The sequence below is a fragment of the Gossypium hirsutum genome, chromosome A07 (genome assembly GCF_007990345.1).
Source record: "Gossypium hirsutum isolate 1008001.06 chromosome A07, Gossypium_hirsutum_v2.1, whole genome shotgun sequence".
Taxonomy (NCBI): Eukaryota; Viridiplantae; Streptophyta; class Magnoliopsida; order Malvales; family Malvaceae; genus Gossypium; species Gossypium hirsutum.
In genome coordinates this window covers 84088180-84106485 of record NC_053430.1, presented here as the reverse complement: position 1 = coordinate 84106485, position 18306 = coordinate 84088180, and the positions used below count along the sequence as shown (strand labels likewise).

The window sequence follows — 18306 nt, the reverse complement described above, 5'->3', positions numbered from 1 at the left end:
CGAATGTAAATTTCGGCCAATTACTCCATTTTAGTCCATAACCTCGTACTTTCCTATTTAAGCCCAATTCTCGATTTCCTTGATCTAACATGATTAAATTCACTCATTTAATCATTACATTCATTAAAACATCCTATAATTCACAATTTGGAAAAATGACCGTTTTGCCCTTAGACTTTATAAAAATTACGATTTTGTCCTTAGGCTCGTAAATCGATTTTTATCGAATTTTCTCCTTTACTAAGCCTAGTTGAATTCTTTTTATAACTATAGCAACTCACAATTTCAATTATTTCACACATTTACAACTTATTTTACAACTTTACAAAAAATCCTTTTTTTAAGTGTTTTCATGCAAACTTCTTTCACAAAAGTTGTTTATTACACAACCAAGTCTCATTTTCTTCCATAAAAATTCAGCAAACAACATAAATGCTCTCATGGCAAAACCCTAGACTTTCAACCATTTTGCAAAATAGCCCACCTTTAGTTAGCTCATGCTACAAGGGTCCCAAAAACACAAAAATCAACAAAAATGATCATCAAAATCACTTACTTGCAAGGGATGGAAGTTTCTGAAATTTTGAGCTCTCAAAACCCCTATTTTTCTGGTATTTTTGGTGGAGGAAGGAAGAAAGATGAAAAGATGACATCCCTTTTCTTTTTGTTTTATTTCTTGTCAAAATTAAGCTACTAACTACACCTAAACTTTTCTACTCTTATTTGTCTCTGTGGCCAGCCAAGCCTATAAAATGGGTCTATTTGCACTTTAAACACCCCCAATTATGGTTTTCTATAAATTTAACATATTTAGCTAGCAAATCACAACTTTTTCCCTTTATACGATTTTAGTCCTTTTTCACAATTAAGCATGAAATCGCTAAAATTATTTCACCAAAATTTTCATGCACTCATATAATCATGCTATAACACATAAAATAACATTAAAATAATTTCTTCGGCCCCGGAATAGTGGTTCTGAAACCACTATTCCAACTAGGCCCAAAATCGGGCTATTACATTGAAATCCAAAGTTACGTGAAGTTCTGGGTGCAGATATTGATATATAAGTCTAGAGGCAAATCCAGGGGACTGGCAGGGGCTCGGTCCCCTTAAAATAGAAAATTGTTGTTATGACCCTATAGAAAATTTTAAAATTTTAAATTAGTAAAGGTAAAATTGCACTTTGCCCCCCTAAAATTATGAAAATTTAATTTAATCCTTTAAAAATTATAAGATATAGACTATTAAAAAATTAAAATTTCATTTCGACCCCCTTAAAAGAAAATTCTGGCTTCTCCCCTATATAAGTTGAGACATTTTATTGAAAAGGTAGATTATATAAATGGTGTTTTGAAGAAAAAATATTTTTTTAGAGCATCGGAGGAATGATTTTTCTTTTAAATAAAATGTTTAAGGGACTACTCATTTCAATTTTGGATTCTCACGGAGTTGCCAATTCCATGTTGTGGTTTAATAACCTTTGAGTCATTTTACATTTGAAGTTTTTACATTTAGGTTTTCTTTTCTTTATATTTAAATATTTTTTTTATTTAACCCATTTTTTCTATTTTTATTTATTTTATATTTTAAAATTTTGTAATTATAATTATAGTTTTTAATTTAATTTTGATGTTAGCTTTAGTCTTATTTTTTATTTTAATTTTCTTTTTGATTAATTTTTGTTTATTTCAAGTAGATGTTCATATTTTAAAAATATACTAAAAGAATAAATATAATGTTAGAAAAATTTTAATTGTAAATTTTGTTTAAATTTTTAATGATGCTTAAAATTTTAAATATATATTAAAAACTATTGATTAGAAATTTAAAGTTCTGACTTAAAAAAAATAAAATTGTTCATATTTTTTAATATTTTATTTTACTATATTTTAAAATTTTATAACTGCTTTAAAACAAATTTTAAAAAACTTCATGGCGACTCAAGTAAAATAAAATACTATTTCATAACTGAATTAAATAAAGTAATACAATCAATCCTTGCGCATGGGTATATATATATAAAAATAGCCACATATTCAAATCCTATCGCCCTTATTCCCCTCCAAAAAAGGAAAATGATAGGCATAAGATACAAAAATAATAATTCATCAATTAAAAATTAATTGAATCTTAGATAAATCTTGATATTATCAATGATACAAGTCGAATCCTAGATGTAGAAATAGAAGGGGGCATACCCCCTTCTCCATCGAAAGAGATGATATTATCGCAGATACAACACATAACATAAAAAATTAACCAAATTTGCCCAATGTGGAGGCAATCAAGAAAGCCGCATAAGTAAAATATAACCTACAAAAAAGCGGGCTAATCCAACAAATCTTGCCTGCACAATAGAAAGAGCCACTAGTTTATCTCTCCATCGAATCAAAGTAGCTAAAGGTACGCGTTCATGAGCCCATGCTAAAATTTCAATCAATTCTTGCCAATATCCGCGCCAAGAAATTAAGCATATAAATCTGGTAGCCCAAACAAGATGTCTAAATAAGAATATTCTCGTCCAGACTGATAAACTATTCATACCAAATGGGTTATACCCATTGATAAGTTGTTAAGAGTTTAACCATAGATAATTTTTTAACCATCTCATCAAATAAGTGGAAGATTAATTAAACTGTGAGACGTTACCCTACCATACTGTGATGTGTTTCCAATGCTATGCAATGGTATTTAACATCTAGAAAACTGCCAAATAAAATGGGTCCCACGCCGAAATATCACAAGTTCCACCTTACCCCAAATCATCGCAAGGAAAACTATAACCGAAATCCCTTTCATCCGGCATCAACTTGGAATTACGTGTATCTAAAGCGCTCTTTACTAAGATCAATGTAGTTGTATGTAAACCTAGAGCAATAGCATGTTGAACCAAGAAGTCTCTAGGACCTATTGTTAAGAATAGTGAATTACTATTTTCATTAAAGGCAACCATATGCTTCGACCCGCATTGAATGATGGGCCATTCATTAAAGATAAAAGCACATCAAAGCCGTATGAAGTTTTACCATGAACAGATTGGATCCATTAGATAAATATGGGTTCAATCAAGATTTGTTTCCCTGGAGTCCAAAAAGCAAGCATGACATCATTATGGACATAAAGTCCCAAAGTCTGGAATCCTAGAAAGAGGTTGACCTAACTTAAATGGGATATGTTAGCTTCTTTGTGGTCTACCATTCTTGTAAATACATTATCCTCATTTTGTTTCGGATCGTAATCTCTAATAAAAAATATAGCTCTATGGGCACAAGCTCCTTTCATGATGAATCATGTAATTTATCGGTGATGGGTATATAACGCAGCTTGAGTAGTAAAGTCTTGTGCTATGAATGCATAAGCAGGTAAAGAGTACATGTGGTGAGCTACCAAGGACGTAATAACCCTTAAAGAAGTTGAGTAAGGCCTAATTGAAAATGAATCAAATTATTGATTGTGTCATAATGATCCTTAAGCTCCCGCCCCAATCATCCTCTAGGAGGAATATGTGTTTCTAAAAGATCTTTTATACTGTGACCAATTCCAATGTTAGTTCTATACATATGACCCGATATTAGGAAAAAAATTGCAATAGTTAAATGATGGTGTGCAATATCAATTAGCCGAAAACTTTGCGTTTGTCGATGGAATCCCCCGAGAAGTGTTAGAATGGCAGTTCCTGATCCTTGGGAGGTACCAAATAAATGGCTAGTTGAACCGGGGTTTTGAGCATAAAGATTCTACTGACCTAAAAAAATGGGCCTAACCATTGGGAATACGGTAATACATCTAAGAAATTATTCCATCGAACATATTCCCCCTGGGATCTAGGAATAGCGACATGAACTAAGTGCCCTGTCCAAGCTAAGGAACTTACTTTGAATAGTCCTGACAAATGATGATTTAGACGAGATTTGACGATTTTGTTATTAAAAGGGGTAGCCACCAACTCCAAATATAGATTATAAAACAAACATGAAAAATAAAAATAAATTATTAATTTATCTTAATTTATTTAAATATAAACACTAAAAACATTAAAACTCCTAATCTAACTAAAATAATAATAATAGACACCCACGCCATGCAGAGCTTCAATCCCCCCCCCCTTTTTTTCTTTTTTATTAACTATATCATTAGTTACTAAATTATGAACAAATTTTCGTTTTGGTCACTTAACTAAAAAAAATTATAATTTAGTCACTGAACTATTCAAAAGTTTTTATTTAATTCATTGAGTTGTTAAGGTTTTTATTTTTTAAAAGTTCTGCCAGCGATCTCCAAGCGATGATTCAATAATCAGTATGTTGGATCAGTATCCATCGACAAGTAGAAGAATATACCTTAGGTCCAAATCAATCTGACGGTCAGTGTCAGAGATTGGAGAAACAAAAGTTCACTTTTGCTTGATTGGTTTTTGATTAAATTTTGCTATTCAATTTTAATTTTAAATAATTTGAAGAAAAAATTAATAAAAATATTTTTAATATTTTATTTTTATAATTAAAATAATAAATTAATTAATATAATGTTAAGTATTAATAAATAAATTTATTTATAAAAAAAGAAAGTAATTATATTGTTTCATTTTAAATCACCATTCACAACTTAATTTCTACATTTAATAGACGAGTCTCACATGATCCTACACATTTTAATGGTGATGATCATTTGATTATATATTAATGGAGTGAATCTCAACCCATTAATTTATTATTAATTATTAAAATAAAATATTTAAAAAATATTTTTTACGTTAAATCTTGTTCTTAAACTATCAAAATTAAATTGTAAAAAAAATCAAAGTTGATGGCTAAATTTAATAAAATTTAAAATTCACTAACAGAGTTCAACCGCTTAAAACATGAGTTATAAATTTACCTATATTCTTAAAATATAATTATAAATATCAATTAAAATTAAAATATAATTATAAATATCAATTAAAATAAAGTATAGTGACAAATTTTAATATTTAATTGTAAGAAGACGGACAAATTTGCAAGGTGAAATCTTAACACTACCAAATAGTAAAAAATATATATTTTCATTTTTTTAATATTTTATACTAAACATGATATGAAAAGAATATATATAGTTTTCAATTTTTTTTCTTTCCTTTGTAGGGGCTCAATCGAAACAAACACTATAGTTTACTATATTTTAGGTAAAGACATAAATGCGTACCCAAATTATTAGAACATTCAATGGAAACTCCCAAAATTCCAAATTCTGTCATTGGTGAGAATAGTGGCCTCTATTTGATTATTCAACCAATACAATTCCATTTCTGTTTTTTTCCTCCCTTTTTTTCCGAAACAAATAGAAATTTAATGCTAAAGAAAAAAAAAATCTCAGTGCATCTTAATATTTGGATAGCTGAAAAATAGCACCAAAAAGGTGCTGCCAAAAAGTCAATTCTTGTTTGACTAAGTCCACCGTTACCCATATGCAGTAGAGGAGATTGATGATAATAACAAATGGTTTTTAGTTTTTTAGTGACATTCTATGGAATACACATAAGAAACAAATGTTAAACTCTACTAACTTCACTAATCAATTTACGAAAATGGGAATTTGAAAATTCAAATCTACTGTAACTGTCTCTTTCCTGCACTCCATCTCCACTTCACTATTCATTTTCTACCTTTCTTCATCTCTTATCCCTTTCTCCATATGCATCTTCTCTCTCTGCCTCTCTGTTTTTCCCTCGCAATGAAGATTCCAACCAAAACAACTTTTTCCCCCCAAAACTCGTTCCCCTGTCTCTTCTTCTTCTTCTTCAGTCAATACCTTGTGGTTCCTGTTATAGCAGATTTCAATGTTACCCCTTACTACCCCATAGAAAACATCACAATTGACTGCGGTTCTCCTTCCACCAATGCCTTGTCTTCCGATGGCCGTTCTTGGGTTGGAGATAGCAATGGAAAATTTAGCCCCATAGAGCCACAAAACAACAAGAACAAATCATTAGCGACTGAAGCTGTACCTCCACAGCCCTCATTTGTTGATAATGTCCCCTACTCCACAGCTCGTCTCTCTTACTCACAGTTCACCTATTCTATTCCCCTCACTTCTGGCCCAAAGTTCATCCGCTTGCACTTCTATCCAACTTCATATCTAAGCTTTGACGACCCTTCTAAGAAAGCTTTCTTCTCTGTTCAAGTTGGTCCTTTTACCCTTCTCAGGAATTTCAATGCTTCACTCCATGCTGTACCCAACGTTCCACTTATCAAAGAATTTTGTACAAACGTTGAAGGTCAAAGGTTAAACTTAACCTTCACTCCTAGTCCTGATATCACTCATTCTTATGCTTTCATCAATGCCATCGAAGTTGTTTCCATGCCGATCAATCTATATTATACACCAGAGATTGATGATGACGGCGTACCTTTTCTTGGCCAGGCCCAGGGAAGCTTGTACACCCTAGGAAACAACACTGCCCTTGAGATGATGTATCGAGTCGATGTTGGTGGGAGGGAAATTCCGCCAGGAGAAGACACTGGGATATTCCGGGGCTGGTTAAAAGATGACGCCTATTTGACAATAGCCAAACCAAGTGCTCTTCCTGTTAATACTAGTATTAATCTCACCTTCAGCAGTATACCATTGTACTCTGCTCCAAGGGATGTTTATATAACTGCCAGGACCATGGGGACGAACAAGACCCAGAATTATAACTACTATCTGACATGGGAGTTTCCTGTTGATTCTGGGTTCAATTACTTCGTAAGGTTACATTTTTGTGAGTTCCAGATAGAGATAACCAAAGAAGGTGATAGAGTGTTTGAGATCTTATTAGCTAATTTAACTGCAGAAACTGAAGCAGATGTTATATCCTGGAGTGGTGGAAATGGGATTCCAGTATATCGGGATTATATGGTGTCAATAGGAAAGAATGGAAATCAAAAGCAGCAAAATCTCTCTATTGCTTTACATCCTTCGCCAGCTTGGAGAACTCATTATTCTGATGCCATCTTGAATGGGCTTGAAATCTTCAAATTGAGCAACGGTTTTGTTCTTGCCAGTCCAGATCCAGTTCCAATAAATCAAAAGGAAAATTCACCACCAACCTCAACCATGCATAACAACAACAAAGCAGTATTCGGCATTGTGGGAGGCGTAATATCGGGCTTTGTTGTTCTTTCTCTTCTTTGTTTCTTCGTTTACCGTCAAAAGATGAGAGTCAAAGATACCAGTTCCAGTAAGGGAGTTTCACAGTGGAGTCAGTTTTACGGTAAAGGAGTTCCAGTATCAACCAAGTGTGGTGGCTCATCTCTGCCTTCTGATCTTTGTCGTTACTTTTCACTGTCTGAGATCAAACGAGCAACCAACAACTTCGACAATGTTTTCATTATTGGTGTTGGAGGTTTCGGCAACGTTTACAAAGGATTCATCGATGGTGGGGAGACCCAAGTTGCAATCAAACGGTTGAACCCTGAGTCTCAACAAGGTGCTCACGAATTCAGGACCGAGATCGAGATGCTTTCCCAGCTACGCCACCTCCATTTGGTCTCATTGATTGGCTATTGCAACGATGACGGTGAGATGATTCTGGTCTACGATTACATGGCTAATGGAACACTTCGTGATCATCTTTACAACACCAAAAACCCTCCTCTTTCATGGAAACAAAGGCTAGAGATTTGTGTTGGTGCCGCTCAAGGGTTGCAGTATCTTCATTCAGGTGCAAAACATACCATCATCCATCGGGACGTTAAGACAACAAATATCTTGCTGGATGAGAACTGGGTGGCTAAAGTTTCGGATTTCGGATTGTCTAGAGTCGGCCCCACTAACATGTCCCAAACCCATGTTAGCACGGTTGTGAAAGGCAGCTTCGGGTACTTGGATCCAGAGTATTATCGTCGTGGACAATTGACTGAAAAGTCCGATATATATTCATTCGGTGTGGTCCTTTGTGAAATATTATGTGCTAGGCCACCGATTAGTCGGTCGGCCGAGAAGAATAAGGTAAGCTTAGCAACATGGGCTCAAGAATGCTATCGAAATGGAACACTTTACAATATCATTGATCCATTTTTGAAAGGAAAGATTGCACCTGAGTGTTTGAAAAAATTCACTGAAGTGGCAATGAGTTGCTTGCATGATGATGGAATCCAGAGACCATCGCTGGATGCTGTGGTGTGGGGACTACAGTTCGCACTGCAATTGCAAGAAAGTGCAGAGGAGGATCCCCTTAAACCAAATGCCAGTGGTGGCATTGAAGAAGACATGGATGAGTTTAAAACCTATGAAATGGAAGATGAGAGTGGGGAAGTGTTCAGTAGCATTGGCGATCATGTCATGAACTCCAAGAGCAGCACTACTTTCAGTTTAACAACAAGCGATGAACAAAGTTTTTGTATCAAGGATTCTGATAAGTACTCGTCTAAGGCAGTGTTTTCCGAGATTAGAAACCCACAAGGACGATGATCCAAACATGAAGCTTCTTGGTAGTTTTGTTGCATTCATTTGAGAAAGATCCAAATATATATTTGCTTGATTTCAAAAAAAAATTGTATTGTGATAGTAGATATTTCAAGGTAGTTTCATGTACCTATGTTAATCACCAAGGAATTCCAATATAAACGTGAAAGTGCATTCTTGATATTGAGAGGGGTTACGAGTAATTTTAAGTATTGTATTAAAAATTTAAAATTAGAAATCGTGATGATACACTAATGTGAAAAGATATAAATTAAAAAAAAATTAATACAACAGTGAATAAATCTTACCTCACGTATTCATTCATTTTTATGCTTTGGAGCTTTTATGCCTACAATTGAATTCTTGGATTGAGATTTATGAGGTACCAATTTATTTGTTGTATTATAATTTTTTAAATAAATGATTGGTTTTTAGGCAAAAATGATATTTTATAAAATAACATTTATGTTTTACTTGTTTTAATACTTTAACCCAACAAAATAATATGTGTGTATTATATGATTAACAATCTACCTACCAAATGTTTTGACTACAATGGACTATTTATTCATCATGTTAGTACACTATTTTTCTCTCATGTTAAAACATATATATTAAATAAGTATTTTTTTTATGTTATTACAGTAGTAACCGAACGAGATGTTAATATTACAAGTTAATCGGACATTAACTCAATTGTAAAATTATTAAAATATCTTCTCATATACAAAAAAGATATTTTTATGATAATATTTTGTCTTCTTATATAATAAATTAATAAAAATTTAATTCTAACGAGATTTAAATTTGGAACACTATGAATAATAAATAGCTAATTTTTATCATTGTAATAAAAACATTAATTAATTTTTATATGAAATCTTAATAAATATATTTGTTAAATAATATTTTTTACCTCATAAATAAAATAATAAGTAATAGAGTGTGAGGTTAAAAAAGTTACGGAAGTGCATACGAACATAGAGATTGTTAAATAAATTATCTATCAAATACTTAATTTCAGTAGAATTATTAATGATTTAGTAAGACACAAGATTAAGACGCAAACGAAACTCGAGTCATTCAATTACTTATCTTTAACAAATCGAAAAAACATTAAGTATTGAAAAGATAAATATTAAAAAAATTAAGTGTAAAATATATTTGATATTTTATTTAAAATTAAATAATAAATATTATTAGATTGTTCGATAAAAAGATAATATAATCTTAAATGAAATAAAATAAAATAAAAATCTTAGAATTTATTTTCTATTAAGTGATAAGTATTTACTTATCATTTTCTATACCTTCTTGTAAAAAAAAAATTCTATTGAGTAGTTTTCATTGTGGGTTATCAAACATTTTTGAAAATATTAATTTTTAGTTGATTGGAATTTTTTTAACATTTTATCGAACAAACTTCACTTAACAACCCAATAATTTTGCAAAAAAAAAAAAGATATTAGAGTAAAAATTCTTTTAAAATACATTTTTTATAGGATAAATTATATTAATTCTAGAGAAAATATTATTAAAAATATTTATTTAAATATCATTTCGGTAGGAATAGAACTAATTTTAAATTGCAAAAGGGATGGAAACAGTTCTAATTATTTAAAAATAAATAAACATTCTATTTATCGAATCAATTATCTTGAGATAAAATGAGTTTCTTTCGGTCTACAAAATTTTTGGAACCCTTAATTTGTAAAGTTTAGGCTCTGCAGTGCTTAAAAAAAGTACTTTTAAAAGAAAAACTATGATAAATAATTTATTTTTAGTTGAAATTTTTAGTTTTTTAGAAGTGCTTTTGAAAAATATTTCTGAAAAAGGAGAAACTAAAATTTTTAGCTTTTTCTCTCCCAAAAGTACTTTTAGTGCTTAATTACTTTTTTACCCCTCTAATAACATAGAACTTTCCTTTTTTTTTGAGCTTAATTACAAATGTGTTAAAGCCATTAATTAAAAATAAAAAATATTTTTTAAAATACTAATTACAAATATTTAATAGTTATATTTAAATATTTAAAACATAGTTTATATATTCTAATTAAATTTTATAAATAATTAATATTTATTGCTTAAAAATATTTAAAATTTATATTTCATATATTAAAATATTAACAAGAAGTTATAATAATTTTTTTATATTTTTACTAAAATATAATAATATTAACTAATTTAAATATGATTTAAATGCATATTTATTACTTGATAATAACATGTTTAAAATGAACATTTTATTTCTTAAAAGTACTTTTTGACAGCAATGCTAAATATTCAAATTTTAAACTAAATTTTTTAAAAGCAGTTTTCCACAGCACTTTTCAAAATCATTACTAAACTAGCCTTTAGTTGTTTGCGAAGATAATTTGAAAAAAACCAGTTAAGTTTATTAAAACTTAATGTAAATAAAAGTTTACATTAGTGTTATTAATGGGCCGGGTTGGGCCAATTAAAAATTTTAAGTCTATTTTTTAAGTTCGGTTCGATTTAAAAAATGGTCTAAAATTTTGTTCAAGTCCGGTTCAGATAAAAATACAAAAACCTAAGTTTGGCTTACCCACCCGTATTAATTTTTTTCATATAAAAATAAATTTAAAAAATATAATATATCAAATACACTAAAATTATTAAAATAAATGTTTATAACACTAAGATAAGTGTAACTTAATAAACAAATATCTCTAAAATAGTAGCAAAATTAATAATAAAATAAGAGTTATATAATATCTAAATAATACAAAATAGTAACAATATAATAGCAAAATAATGAAAAAGAAATTAGTAACAATTTTCTTTTTAAATTCAATGAGATCCGGCCCTTTTAGAAACGAGTTTTTTTTTTTTTGTCGAAATCTATTTTTTTAGTTTATATTTTTATTTAAATTCTTCTATTTTTTAAACAAACCTTCAAATCAGGCCGACTGACATATCAACAAATCTAGCTAACACCCATTTTGACCAAAAAGAAAAATTATGTGACTTCTTACATTACAAACCCACCACACATATTGTTATTTGACACTCGTGACATTATTACATCACTTTCAAGCCTACAAAATATGTTAACAGGAAAAGTACACAAATTCCCTATATTTGATAGAAAATGGGCTTACCTCGTATAGATTAAACTGTTATTTATTCTCTTGAAGTTTTATAAAAGATATTATAATAATTTCTTTAAAATTTGTTTAGTTAAATTTTACCGTTAATCCCAGTACTTTGCAAAATGCGCAGATTTAATTCATATATTTTAATTTGATTATTTTTAGTCCTTATATTTTTAAAATTTTAAATTTTTAGACCTCACCAAACGATAATTATTAAATTTATTAAGTTCTACTATTTTTAAAAGTTGATGCGACAAATATATTATCATATGTAAAGTCATGTTAACCTGTCATTTCCACGTATTACTCACTAAAAATCCAGTTAATTAACTTACGACTGTCATTCGCGTCAATATTGAAATTTCAAAATATTAAAAGTATAAAAACTTAGGGCGTGTTATCCATTGCGGTGGAATAGTGTTTTTTTATACAAACACAAAAACTGGGATGGAAAAGTGTTCTTTTATACAAACGCAAAAAGCTAAGATTTAGATCCTTCAGGCTTTTGCATTTGAAAGTGAAAATTATTAAAATACTTTTAATTATATTAATTATTTAAAATGTATATAAAAATAGCTTAATTATATTTTATATATCATTATATTAAATTATTTAAAATATTATTTATTATTATATTTATTTTTTTAAAAATATTTTATATATCATCAATTTTACAAATAATTTATATTAATTACTTAAAAAGTATTTAAAATATATGTTTCATGCATCATTATATTAAATTATTTAAATATCATACAACTTAACTAATGTTTTTTTTCTACTATCATGTCTAAAAATGACATTTTAACTTTCAATTGCAATTTTTTGCTGCAATGGAGAATGCTAAAAACTAACAAACACACTTTTCCACAACACTTTTCTACAAAGCACTTTTCAAATACTTTTGAAAAACATATTTCGATTGCAGCAGCAATGGGGAACTAGCCCTTTAGAACGATTTAATTGGAGAACATGAACTAAACCTACAACTATATGCATAGTATATGACTAGTAATTGAATTTAACCAAAAATATTTAATTGCTATTATTTGAGTCAGGACTAAAATTTAAAAATTCAAAAAGTATAGGAAAAAAATCCATAACTTTCGCAAAGTACATGAACTAATAGCAAAATTTAACCAATTTATTTACAAGGTAAATTTTAAATTAAGAATAATGACTTATTTGGCCCTCTCGCTTTACAAAAAAGTCATTTTAACCCTCTATTTAATTTTTCGCCTATTTTATCTCTTGAACTTGCATTGTTTGTTAAATCATCCCAAAATGGATAGAAAAGTTAACGTATGTTAACTTTGCTGATGTGTATGCCATGTGAGTAATTAATTAATTTTGAAAAAAATAAAAAATATTTTTATACTTTAATAATTTTATTTTTTAAAATAAATTTAAAAATTTAAAAAATTAATTAATTGCTGATGTGGCATCCATGGGACAATTCACGTGTATGCCACATCAACAAAGTTAATAGACATTAACGTTTTCATCCATTTTGGATGATTTGACAAACAGTGGAAGCTTAAGGGCTAAATCAAGTAGAAAATTAAATAGATAGGTAAAATGACTTTTTTTTTGTAAAGTTAAAGGGCCAAATAAACCATTATGCCTATTAATTATTCTATGTTTATTTTTTTGAAAAAATTAATTACAAAATAGTACAGATCTAATTATTATTAAAAGTATTTTTATAATTTATCACAAAAAAATATTTTTATAATTATTTTATAATAAAATTTAGAAAAATATTTAGACTTCATAAGTAAGATCAGGAGGCTAACAAGTGTCCTATAGGAGTATAGTAAAATATTAAATATTAAATATTAAAAAAAAGATAACATGACAATTTTTCAAGTGCTTGTGGAATTGAAAAAATATACTACTAGTGTACCAAATACGAACCCATAAAATTTATGTTAAATATAATATATTTTTCAAGTTATGTGTATGTTTATTTTTAACAAAATTTAATGATAATAGATTATGTTTTTTTTATAAAAATTAAATTAAATTATTATTTATTTGTCTTTAAATAATTGTATATGGAAAATGTTAAATATTGTAAATTTAATTACTATAAATTTTATCACACATAAGTTTAGAAACTAAATTTTTAGAATACAGAGATATGTTTAAAGATGACATATTAAATAATAAAACGTATAGTTTGAAATTAATTAATAAATAACACATAAATATATATGATATTAAACTAAAATATATATATTAAATTGTGAGTAAAGTAAAATTTAAATACGTAAATACATCATACTAAAAACACTAAATGCACTACAATTATTTATCCTAGTGTTGTCATCAATCTTTAATTAGTGTCGATGTAACACCCCAAACCCAGCCTTAACGTTATGGCCGTATCCGGAGATGTCACAAAGAATGGGTTTAAAAATGGAGTCGTTACATCAAATCATTTCAGATTATTAACTCACATTCTTTTATATCCATTATTGAAAACATTAATTAATTGGTTTATTTGCAAAAACATATTTTACAGCGGAAGTTTAATAAAACAATACATTTTAGAAATCCGGTTTGTATTTTTAGATAAACATTTATTTGCGTAAAACCGTTGTTTTAAAAAAAAACATTTTATCAAAGCATGCATATTATCAAACAAACCAAAAAAAAAAATTCAACAGTTAAAAACCATATAGTCTAGAGAATCCCAGAAATTACAAACTCTCAAATGAATCCAAAATTTTAAATGAACCATAATTACTAAGTTTAAACAGTTTACGGTTGAGTAGTCATCGCTGAGTCTCTGCTGCACCGGTCCGCCTAAGTCTGTGGATTACCTGGACAGAACATACAAACAGATGTGAGTTTTCGTAAACTCAGTGTGTAACCTATCAGAAATAGACATACAATTTATACAGATATCACATATACATTCAGATTCAGATTGGATCTAAGTCCTTTACAGAAACAAATAACAAAATCAGTTATGCAAAATCCTACTCCCATCCTCTACGCACCATCTCCAACCATCCCAACGCACCATGTAGGGTTAAAAACACCCCCCATCCTTACACACCATATCGTGTCATTACGACATGTATTAGATAATATGCAACCAAGCTGCTAGAATATAGGCGAGGATCGCCATTCAAAACACTTCCTCCTCATATATAAATCCCACTCCATATACAGATACAAAATACAAATATAATATACAGATACATAAATATTATGCTTGACATGCTCGTTGTAACACCCCAAACCTGACCTAGACGTTATGGCCATATCTGACAATGTCACATGATAGTGTTTTTGAAACCTCATTGTTACAACAAAAACATTCCATGTTATTATCTTTAGTAAACCTTTGTTAGAACTTAGGAAGTTGTCTTTATTCATTTAAAACATTTATTTTGAAACATCCCTCGTTGCGGAAGCTTTAATAAAACAGTCTAAGTGATCATACGTTTAGAAAATACTTTAACTTTTCGAAAACCAAATTTCCTACGACTAATAGGTATAAATCCATAAAGTAAAATAAATAAATAAAAACCCAAATTTAAAATTAAAGTCCCAAAGGGTCCTTAAATTACAACCCAAATAATCAATAATAATCAAATTATAAATCGTAAATTGAAAACCATGAAGTCCAAAAAATTATTGTGGTCATCGCTGAATCCTCCGTCACTCCCGATCAGTCTAAGTCTGGGGATTACCTGAGCGCATTAAAAAAAACGGTGAGTTTACGTAAACTCAGTGTGTAATCCCGCAGAAACAAACAAACAAATAGTATTCATAGTGCACAGTTGAACAGTTTTGGGCCTAAGCCCTTTTCAGTATCAGTGACAGCTTGGGCCTTAGCCCATCTCAGTACAGTGTTAAAAATGCAGTTGGGCCTTAGCCCATCATAGTATCAGTAGCAGTAACAGTTATGCAGTAGCAAAATCCTACCCAACCAGCCTCTACACACCATCTCCGTCCAAACCTACACTCCATGTGGGGATATAATCAACCTACCCATCCCTACACTCCAAGTAGTACCGAATGCGGCACAAAGCAGTAGTTTTCAACTGAGCTGCCAGCAAATTAGGCTTAAAGCCTTTCAGCACATTTCCTTCAAGTAACAACCCCCAACCCAATGTAATGCAACATACAATGGATGATATGCTATTATGCAATTTCAGTACATATATTCAGTTCATATATTAACATGCTCAGTACAGATATCATTCAGTCAATTTCATACATTTAGGGGTCTAAGTAGTGCTTACCAACCTTACAGTAGGTTCACAGTCGACTTGGGCGACCCGTGCAACCTTAGAAACATTTCGGTAAAATTGGGCTCACACGCCCATGTGATCTGCCTGTGTGGGCCCACACGCCCATGTGACCCATTCGGCCTAAATTGGCCTTGGCTGTGTGATCCGTTTTTAATGTAATCCATGCTAGCTAAATATTCATATATGTTTTCACTATTTACTTATATGTTCATTCAAATCTGTCTACTTGAGTCATTGTTACTAAATTATTTATATCTTGAGCTAAAGAATTCCAAATTAAGATCCGCTTGATATTTTTAAAACTAGACTCAAATATCTTTCTACTATAAAATTTTCAGAATTTATAGTTATATCAAATAACTATAGTAAAATCTTCACATTTATCTCTATTCTACTATTTGACAACTTCAACCTTTCCTTACTAAAAATTATTTATCTCTTAGTACGGAATTTGGATGATGTTTTTGTTTGTTTTTCTTGAAAATAGACTCATTAAGTATTTAAACATATAAATTTAAGCTCCTACTTATTTTTTTACATTTTTCTATGATCTTCCAAAGTCAGAATAGTTGAACCCAAAATCATTCTGACATTGTCTCACATAATTTATTATATCTTATAATTTACAATTCCATTGCTTACACTGTTTCTTCCATGAAAAACAAGACTCAATAAAATTTAATTTCATATTTTATTCAACCTCTAACTCAATTTCCACTATTTTTGATGATTTTTTAAAGTTAGACTACTGTTGCTGTCTAAAACTATTTTAGTGCAAAATGTTGATTTCCAAGTTTATAACACCCTTATTTCCTTTCTCTACAATTTTTTCGTATCATTTTCTCTTATTTCTCTTCTTTCTAGAAGCAAGCAATTTGAGTTTTCACCGAATCCCATTTTCTATGTTTTAGGTACACACCTGGTATCGTTTCTGATGCGTAAGCACTCCTAAGCCTCTAGGACCTAAAAACCGACCAACATATCTCCAGATTAATACTTACTTCGTTTTTAATCAACCAATTTCGAAAGGAACTCGACTAAAAACCTAACAAAACCCTTACCTCACTTGAGTAACACGACTTTGCACAATCACAACGTCGATTCAAAACCACCAGCCCCTTGATTAACTCCTAAACACCAAAAAAAATCCCCATTTTAGAGATTAACCAAGAAAGATTAACAATAGACAAAACTGTTATTTACCGAACACACGTAACCAATGATGAACAACCGAATCAACTGGAAAAAAAAAGAAAGAAACAGAAGAGGAAAAAAATAATGGAAATTTTGGCAACAAATAGGGGACAGAATCGACAGAGGAGAGAAAAAGAAGAAGAAGAAGAAAACGTCAGAAAAAGTTTGGGAAATTGGAGAGAAAACCGAAACTCTATTATTGTTTTTTTTTGTAATAAAAAGATAATCATATTATTTTCTGATAACCTCTCCCCAATTATCTCCTAAAATTACTCCGTATTAACCCACTAAAACACAACTACTCAGAATTTTTCCCCAACACAACTCTTAGCCAAAATTGGAGCAAAAATACTATCTCCAAGCCATCATAGAGAATTGAACACAGGATCTCTAACACTCCAACACTCCACTTAACCACCAGACTAGTAGGCCTATTCTGATATAAACTTACCAACAATTAAACTTAAGCCCTTTTGCTAAAAGTTAAGGCTTTATTTATAAAAATACTAAAATTTGCCCAAGTAAGGCTTGAACTTGGGACCTCTCACACACATCCAGAACACTTAACCACTTAAGCAGATACACACTTGTGTGTCACACATAGACAAAATCAAAAATTAAAATTTTAAGGTGTTAGACTCGCATTCAAATATCATATATATATGGGTAGCAGTATAATCAGACATGCATAATAGAGACCTCAGAGCAAACTATCAAAATATCGGATCACATAATCTAGGGTTTAACTAGCCCTTAACTGACCCTATGGTAGGCCCACAGTCGATCAAAACGATTCTTGCACCTTAGGGAAAATTTCAGAAACATGGGTTCACATACTCATGTGGCCCAAATACCCATATTGGCATTGCCCATGTGGCTCACATGGCCTGGCCCACAACCTACACATCTGTGTAGCCCACACGCCCACTTTGGCCTAGCCCATGTGGCCCACACGACCTTACTCACGCCATCACATAGTCGTGTCTTGCGTACGACCATGCCTTTGTCGACCACACGATCGTGTCTCACACACGGCCAATCATAGGTGACCACACACCTGTGTGGTGTCGATAGAACAATGTTTCAGCTTTTGCAATTTATTTTTCTGCGTTTTGGGTACACACCTGACACAGTTTTGATGCAAAACCACTCCCAAGACCACCAGAACGTAAAATTGTCCAACAAAACACTGAATTAGACCCTTAATTCGATACTAAAACTGAGAGTAAAGTTCCGTTCATTCTAACAATCAACCAAGTCCTTACCTTCTAACGAAACAATGGTGATTCCACACA

At 30.5% G+C, this 18306-nt stretch overlaps 1 protein-coding gene and 1 pseudogene across 1 annotated transcript; one reads left to right on the top strand and one right to left on the bottom strand.

The window, feature by feature from the left end:
* Positions 1-2258: 2258 nt before the first annotated feature.
* LOC121203740 (photosystem I P700 chlorophyll a apoprotein A2-like) lies at positions 2259-5640 on the bottom strand (annotated as a pseudogene).
* Positions 5360-8611, top strand: LOC107955691 (receptor-like protein kinase FERONIA). Its single transcript, XM_016891492.2, has one exon. The coding sequence runs from the start codon at positions 5677-5679 to the stop codon at positions 8434-8436; it is 2760 nt and encodes a 919-aa protein (XP_016746981.2). The 5' UTR covers positions 5360-5676; the 3' UTR covers positions 8437-8611.
* Positions 8612-18306: the final 9695 nt, after the last annotated feature.

Excerpts from the sequence above, each read along its gene's own strand:
- LOC107955691 (XM_016891492.2), top strand. The coding sequence starts at position 5,677 with ATGCATCTTCTCTCTCTGCCTCTCTGTTTTTCCCTCGCAATGAAGATT.